The 9,218-nt window shown below is 32.6% G+C and overlaps 1 protein-coding gene across 1 annotated transcript; it reads left to right on the forward strand.

Moving 5' to 3' along the window:
• The first annotated feature begins 1,240 nt into the window (after window positions 1-1,240).
• Window positions 1,241-2,751, forward strand: LOC142234727 (uncharacterized). The gene has a single exon (XM_075305896.1). The coding sequence runs from the start codon at window positions 1,313-1,315 to the stop codon at window positions 2,204-2,206; it is 894 nt and encodes a 297-aa protein (XP_075162011.1). The 5' UTR covers window positions 1,241-1,312; the 3' UTR covers window positions 2,207-2,751.
• Window positions 2,752-9,218: the final 6,467 nt, after the last annotated feature.

Genomic DNA, 9,218 nt, shown 5'->3' on the forward strand with positions numbered 1-9,218 from the left:
AACCCTTAATTATATTAGGGTCATTTGTTGGCCCAAGTCATATTTAACATCATCGCATTTCTTACTGTTCGAATATATTTAAACGTTCTTACTACTCAGCATGCAATTAGTATATGTCAACAATTCATGCAGTGATTAGTAAGAACTTTTAATTGTATTCCAAAGAAATTCGTTGATGATAAATATGACTTGGGTCACCAAAAGACCCCAACATAATATAAGGGTTAAAGCAAAAATGTCTTATATTGGACAAAATTTAACTAATTGTCATGAACTAAAATAAAGTTAAATCACCTATAGAATTTTCTGTTGACTTTTATGAGGATAAGCCTGCGAGTGTACTGCATCTATAGACTTAATAATAATAATAATAATAATAATAATTTTTATGTTATACGCTTTGGTACTTCAGCTTGTGGCAAGATCGAGGAACTCTGCGACTAAGGTGGGATGCGTCCAGAGTGACCTGGCGGTAAGTCGGGTTGGTTTAGCTGGGCAAGAGAAAAGATGACGCGTGTCGTGTGGCCCTTGGTTTCAAATTGGACATACGTCAGCTACGCTGCTATCAATCACTGATAAATAGGAATTGAGGCGGCTGCACTTGCCTGATCTTAACTGGGCTAAAACTACCCTAGTCTGCCGTGGGAGGTCTCTTTCCTCCGGTGCTATGGGCGGTGGACGGACTCCGAGAAAAGGATTAACCTTGTGGCTTCTCACCGCTTCAGCTACAGTATCCTCATGAATCCTGTTCAAACCTGTCACAATTTTTAGTTAATCCTATAGGCCCTAATTGTGTTTTATCCCTTATTTCGTACATTTACAGCCACAATTGCAATTACAAGTTTTCAGTTAAAAAATTATCATCCATATTAAGATTCAATGCATTTTTTAATATTCCATTAAAAAAAAAAAAACAAATATTAACTTGATCTTAACAATATTGTTTACACTAATAGGAGCAACTCACACTGTCTCCATATTGACTTTATGGACATTTGGAACAAATAAACAGTTGTTACTGACCAACATTTCAAGATTATTATTCAAATTAAATTTTCCACAAATCGAAAATTTCGCACCTTTTTCAATTTAAACGCACCAAAATACAAAAAAAAACAAGCAAAACACATATTACCAAAAAAAAAAAAAAAACGACGCCACATCAAAGCTTTGCTTCAAACGATAAAGCTTTAAATACCAAACGACGAAAATGCTAGAGTTCATTCTTAAAGTTAGCGTTGTAGCAACACATCCCATTGGATATATAGAAGAGAAAAGCAGATACCCCATTTTTGGAAACTAACTAAAGAAAATGATGATGTCTTATCAAATATTGGCTTGTATGTGTCTGGTGGTGGCCACTGTTCAATCGCTACCAGTGGATCAATCCCAAAAGGATAATGACCTGTTCAGTGGTTTCTTGAGAAGCCTACAGTTGGATGAGCCCTCGAAACAAAGTGAAATTGTTAAGAGGCGAGTACTCGAGGATCAACCAGAAAGGGAGATAAAACAAATTTCACTACAATCACTGATAGGAGATTTGGAGGATAGTCTATTTGCATCGGCTTTGAGTGTTCATGACATAGTCCATGATAAAACTGCAGTTGTTCCAGAAATTAAACCAACTAAAGATGAAGGGCCAAAGGATCAGCATGAAGTAACTAAACGGGATTTGATTGGCTCTACTAGCAGTACAACAGAGGCCATACACGAATTTGCTGTAACTGAAGCGCCAATTGCTGGGAAGTCAACAGATGATCATGTGGTGATTTTACAAACCACCGAAAAGGTCCCTGAGGCATCAGGTGTTCCAGCCCATATTATAATCGATCGTATTGCCATACAACCCCATAGCAGTGGTAGTGTTCCCTTAATCCCGGCATTCGAAATTAAACGAACCCAAAATGGTAATGCTGAGAAATCCGGAGAAATTACAAAAATTACCATATCAAAAACGGAAATTTCATCGGTGCCCAATACACCAGAGCCAGCAACAAGCAGTACGGACGAAGCAACAACTGTAGCTGTATCTACAACTCCTTCATCTACTACCGAAAAACCTACTACCACAGCAGGACATAGTAGCCCAGTAACCGAGACAACTACAATAAAAAATATAGATCAACTTAAGGAAGCCGAACAAGAGCTACAAGAGAAAGTAGCTGAGATTGAAGCTGAACCTGTAATACTTTCGGCTAGAGTCTAAAAACCTCAAGACCTAACTACAATATAGGTTTTGGCATTGCAAAGCCAAAACACCCCCTATTCTCAGGACAACTCATTTGAGAACCTTGATGTATAAACGATTAATTTATTTAACTAATTTTAAGCTTAGCTTCATCGAAACAATCATCATTGGAATTTGTATCAAGCCTGGTTGCTATATGGCTGACTGACTATCTTGAGGTATTTCGGACTGCGGATGTTTCGTTGGCCGTTAATTGATCGCTAAGCGACCAATTTGTTTAGTTTTATTTTTTTTTTTTGAGGAATCATGTGATGTGAAATTCTCAGTATTACTACCTATCTATCTATGTACCAACCTTCCATAAACTGATATTTAGACAGACTTGAGGTTTGTTGTTATTTTTCAACAATACAAACTCTTTTCATCATATACCACATACATCGATACATATCATTTATATGTATTTGTATATAATTTTGTTATTAGCACATAAGGGAATATTCGCAAATTTTTTTAAACAAATAAATCGTATGGCGTTTTGTAAATTGTCCCATCGAACTTAAGTTTATGTGTGTGTGTGTGTGTTTTTTTTTGTATGCAAATGAGATGATGCAAATTGAAGATTTTTCCATTGCGATATCATTTGGTAAATAGGCTTTCACACAAATAGAATTAGATACAGATTCGATGTTCAAAAAGCTTCCAGAAAAATAAATTCAAATAAAAATTCAAAAGCACCAATTGCAACATACTTAAGGAATGTGCAGAAATCCCAGATATCTTTTGTAGGAAATTCATTTCATTAATTTTTGCATGGACAATCCGTCCCATTTGTTAACAGGTTGGCCGATAAGTCTCCGGTCTGACACATAGATGGCGTCGCTAGTATTAAATGCTTATTATTTTTATATAGTACCAACCTTCAAATGATTCGTGTCAAAATTTGACGTCTGTAAGTCAATTACAGTTTGTGAGATAGAGCGTCTTTGGTGAAGCAACTTTTGTTATTATGAAAAAAATGGAAAAAAAGGAATTTCGTGTTTTGATAAAATACTGTTTTCTGAAGGGGAAAAATACGGTGGCTTGATAATGAGTTTCCGGACTCTGCCCCAGGGAAATCAACAATAATTGATTGGTATGCAAAATTAAAGCGTGGTGAAATGAGCATGAAGGACGGTGAACGCAGTGGACGCCCGAAAGACGTGGTTACCGACGAAAACATTACAAAAAATCCACAAAATGATTTTGAATGACCGTAACATGAAGTTGATCGAGATAGCAGAGGCCTTAAAGATATCAAAGGAACGTGTTGTTCACATCATTCATCAATATTTGGATATGCGGAAGCTCAGTGCAAAATGGGTGCCGCGCGAGCTCACATTTGACCAAAAACAACAACGTGTTGATGATTCTGAGCGGTGTTTGCAGCTGTTAAACTCGTAATACACCCGAGTTTTCAATCGATATGTGACAATGGATGAAACATGGCTCCATCACCACATTCCGGGGTCTAATCGACAGTCGGACAGCGACCGGTGAACCGTCTCCGAAGCGTGGAAAGACTCAAAAGTCCGCTGGCAAAGTAATGGCCTCTGTTTTTTTGGGATGCGCATGGAATAATTTTTATCGATTATCTTGATAAGGGAAAAACCATCAACAGTGACTATTATATGGCGTTATTGGAGCGTTTGAAGGTCGAAATCGCGGCAAAACGGCCCCATATGAAGAAGAAAAAAGTGTTCCACCAAGACAACGCACCGTGCCACAAGTCATTGAGAACGATGGCAAAAATTCATGAATTGGGCTTCGAATTGCTTCCCCACCCACCGTATTTTCCAGATCTGGCCCCAGCGACTTTTTCTTGTTCTCAGACCTCAAAAGGATGCTCGCAGGGAAAAAATTTGGCTGCAATGAAGAGGTGATCGCCGCAACTGAGGCCTATTTTGAGGCAAAACCGAAGGAGTACTACCAAAATGGTATCAAAAAATTGAAAGGTCGTTATAATCGTTGTATCGCTCTTGAAGGGAACTATGTTGAATAATAAAAAACGAATTCAGACAAAAAATGTGTTTTTCTTTGTTAGACCGGGGACTTGTCAGCCAACCTGTTAATTTCCACTAATTCTCGGTTTTTATCCAGTTAGAATAAACTGCGAAAGTTAGGAGTACTGGCACATCGCTTTATGAGTCTATTAACTTTTTAGTCCGTCTGAAAAAACGATATAGTTTTATTAGTATGTATTCAATTAAATTGAAATAAGATAAAACTAATATGTAAAAACAATATTTTAAAATTGATTAGAGAAACAAAGGATTTATTCACATTTAACTTCTACACGCTCACAAAAAATCGCTTCTGTAACATATACTCCCAAACATATTTTGCTTCAAGCATATATATTTTTGGGTATTGCCCAAACATTTATATGTTTGATCTCTTCCAATATATAATATGTTTGAAAGCATATTGGTCTAAACAATATATGTTTGGGTAGTCTAAGTTCCAAACATTTTGTATTTTTGCATCCAAATTCAATAATGTTGTCTTCCAAAAAACAATATGTTATTATGTGAACATATAATATGTTTGAAAGCATTTTGCACCCAAAAATATTATATGCTTAAAAAAAATTCTCCCAAACAATATTGTGCTCAAAATTTTATTTATTTATTTATATATTTACAATCATAATGAATTGTGAAAATAAACAGGTAATATAGGTGCTAACAACATAGGTTTTCGACCTGAATGCTCAAAATTTTGTTTCTGCCCAATTGTATATTCCCCCACATCTTTCACACTTCCACGAGATTTTTTAGTTCTTAGCACCTTTTTCTGTAATACAAAACATTGTAGAAGAAATTATTCAATTGTATGATTTTTTTTATTTTAATTTTACCTTTTGCCGGACGGGGATTCGAACAGCGGACCACACAGTTTGTAAGGATCAAAGAAGTAGCTGATCAATTGCCCAAGGAAAAATAAAATGTTAATTTTGTAATAACAAGCAACAACCACCAACTTAATTCAATATCGCTCCCTGTTAAATAGCGCTCCAAGCTACTAAACACATATATGTTTATAGGCTATTTCTAAATTAATATATGTTTGCATCCTAGCATATTATATTTACAAACATTTTATGTCCCATACATAATATGTTCTAACATATTAACATATATGTCCCAAACATGTTATGCTAGTTTATGAACATTATATGCTTGCACTCAAAAATATTGTGTTTAAAAATTTGTGTTCCAAACATATAATGTTTATAGCCAAACATATGAAAAACAGTCTTTTTCATCCGTGTAGAGGGCTCTATTGATAGTGACTTGTGGTTTTCTAGCCAAGTATAAAGTAATCACACTATCACGCTTCAATTCCACCACCAACAAATTTATTTCTAAATGCAATAGATCAAAATGCTTTTGTAAGCTTGTAAACAATAAAAAAAACTTTCATTGGAATAAATCTTCTGCTGTCATACGAGCGGCTTGGAAAAGATCCCTGTACATCTTTGTATACCATTTTTAACCATAAACAGTTAGGTCTTAGGTTGCAACAATCGATATATTATATAAAAATTTCCACATGTAAAAAGAAGAGCTTTTTTCATGATGAACTAAATTTTAGAGAAACTAAATTTTATTTTGATGTAAACAATTTTTCTTTAAAGGCAAATCCAACATATTAAAAACAATCGTTAAATGGCTTAAAATAAATTCTTTTCGTTTGTTTAGTCTTAAATTCCACTTTGTATTTCGTTTGTCCAAAATTTCGTTCCGAAGAAAATTATAATTTCTTTTTGCGTGCAGCCAAGGCTAAAGTCCTTTCCGTGGTGGAGGGTATATGATGTCCCACCCAAACTTGTCTTGATTTTAATTTATCTTCTTTTTGCCTTTACAAATCTATTTTAAAAATGTATACTTCATTCAAGCAAAACTGTTTTACAATACTTCATTATTCAAATATACTAATGAGAGTTAATTTGATATGCTTTTCCAACTAAATAAATGCTGTTCTAACGATTGCATGTCAAATTTTTCTTTGCACTCATTTTCTCTCTTCATATGGAGTCATGACTATATTGATTCTGTATTTCATAGGCTACACGAATGTTCTCTCTAGATAATCTAACGACAGTAATTTGTTAAACCTATTTTTGGTTTAAATGTATTGGTGTAATAGTTATTCAATACATATGCGATGAAGCTTATAAAAAATATGTACATGTTAATTTCGAATAAGGTAAATGATAATGCGCACAACGATATACCACTCCCTGTGGCACAGTTTATTAAAAGGTCATGTGTGTAATGATGATTTCTCTTATCTCAATTTCAATAAGAGCTCTGTCACTATAAGGTTAATTCATGTTGACCGTTATTCTTATTGGCTTGGTCAAAATAAACGATTTTGAAATTATGTAAATTATAAAAATTATGAAATTATAAAAACTAAAATCGAAAAATTTCTGGGATAAAAAATTCAAGTTTTTGGAATGTAACTCTCGAAGTTTTCGTTTTTAGAAGATAGAGACAGAGATCTTAAAAGCGAATACGACAGAGAGAGTAAATGAGAACCACCAACACAGTACATCCAGAGATTGATCAGAAAAAAACACTACAAAAAAACGCAATCCGCAAAAAAGGGGATACTAAAGCCAACGTAACTTTATTATTTATTGTGGTTTTTAATTATTTAAATTTACAAATTTCCTAAAATTCCATACTGAAATTTGTATGGCACTAAAGACTTTTTCAAAATTCTCCAATTTTTTCTTCAAAATACGAAATATTCTTATATCATAGAAAAAATTTATTATATTTTATAAATAATCTTTGATTGAAATATTATTTTTGAAGTATATAAAGAAATCTATTTACGAACAGATCTCAGTTTAAAAGTAAAAGATGGCTTCTTCCATTCGAAAACCACTTTAAATAAAGAATTCAATGTCTGGAAAATAAATTTTAGTCCATTCACACACGCAAACATTTTTTTCTGATTCAATCACGAAATTAATTGATCCAATAAATTTTTTAATTGAAATGTCTTCAATCAATTAAAAAATGAATTGAAAGTCTATTAAAAAATTTATTGATACTATTAATTTTTGTGATTGATTTTTGTTTCAATTTAAAAAATTGTTGAATCAATTAAATTTTTAATTGTTTTGAATAAAGCTGAATTAAGATTTTAATTGGAAAAATTTTCGTGAAATTTTTTTTTGCGTATAACATATTTTCTGAATTAAATTACACAAAAACTGCAAAAATATTAAAAAAAAAAAATCTTATGTTGCTAAGACATATGTATTGAAAATAATCAACAGCCTCAATTGTCACTTAGTATTCGCCTACGTAGATCATGTAAAAACACTGAATTATTTTCTTAAGAACGATCGATTATACTCCGATTAATGTTGTTTTGGAGTTAAATGGGAATCAATATTTCCAATAACAATTTTGTTTGACGTCAGGTTACACTCTGCCGTTTTATGGCCAAATATTTTGCAACTATGTTTGGTTCCCAATCTTATCTTCAAACCAATTTGGCCAAAGAGTGATAGGGTACGTACATGCTAGCAAAATTGAAATTGGTATATAATACATAGTTTGATAACATTCTTTTCTGACATTCGAAGTTTTCACAAAGATGTTTTAACATCTCGCACCTGTTGCTCAATATTACACTAACTAAAAATTAAATTTTCAAAATTGCTTAAAAAATGTAAATTTTTTCATGATGAAAAGTTGTGGATAAAATTTTGAATTCTTTACAAGAAATAAATAGGAGTTTTCTTGGATGATTCATTTTGAGTTAGTATACTATTGTTTAACAGGTGCCTATCAAATAACACTATTGTATTATTCTACAGTGTTAGACGAATGTATTAACACTAGCTGAAGTAACTATATGGTTTATGAACTTTTCTTCTACACGGACGAAAAAGACTGTTTTTCATATGTTTGGGTGTAAAAATTATATGTTTGGAACTCTAATTTTTTAACACAATATTTTTAGGTGCAAGCATATAATGTTCATAAACTAGCATAACATGTTTGGGACATATATGTTAATATGTTAGAACATATTATGTTTGGGACATAAACTGTTTGTAAATATAATATGCTTAGATGCAAACATATATTAATTTAGAAATAGCCTATAAACATATATGTGTTTAGAAAGAGAGATCTATAGAGTATGCTGCAAGTAAAATAATGGAAGTAACCAATTGGCGCCTTTAAAATATATCCACACAAGAAAATTTCATTAAAATTTTTTTTCTACCAGTTTATGCCCTACGGTGAAACATAATATGTTTGAACAATACAAACAATATTTTGTTTGGACCAATCATGAAAATATATACTCTTGAAGCAAAATGTGTTTGGGGTATATGTTACAGAAGCGATTTGTTTTGAGGGTGATCTATGAGTTAAATATAGAATATAGGTTATACTCTTCTATATTTAACACATAGATAAGGGAACTACGCCTTATACCTTAGTCTAAAACCCAATTGAAATCCGTGTCTGTGCAGCCGGATTGCAACCGGAATCAGAAAGTCGAAACTTCAACCTTTCGACCTTTGGAAAAGTCGACTTTTCGGGTTTTCTATTTTTTTCAAAATTTGGAAGAGAGGAATTTTTGACATTCTGACTTTTTTAAATTTGGAAAAGCAGACTTTACGAGTTTTCGACTTTATAGAATTTTTAAAAAATGACTTTTTCAAAATTTTGAAAACTCGACTTTTTCACAATTTTGAAAAATTGAATTTTTAAAAATTTCGCATATTATTCATATTCACCGTACGTTTAGACGTAAAACCTTTTAAAATAAATGATATCGTATATATATACTCTTAGAGTTACCACAGATAACATATGCATCCTATTGTGATTTTAATCCATTGTTGTGATTTCCACTTTTTATTTCGGTGAAAAGTCGATTTCCGACTTTTGTATTTCTGGTTTGTCATATTTTGCCAAAAGTATGTTTTTGGGCCAAACGGATTTTT

Source organism: Haematobia irritans, chromosome 4 (assembly GCF_050003625.1).
Source record: "Haematobia irritans isolate KBUSLIRL chromosome 4, ASM5000362v1, whole genome shotgun sequence".
Taxonomy (NCBI): Eukaryota; Metazoa; Arthropoda; class Insecta; order Diptera; family Muscidae; genus Haematobia; species Haematobia irritans.

Excerpts from the sequence above, each read along its gene's own strand:
- LOC142234727 (XM_075305896.1), top strand. The coding sequence starts at position 1,313 with ATGATGATGTCTTATCAAATATTGGCTTGTATGTGTCTGGTGGTGGCC.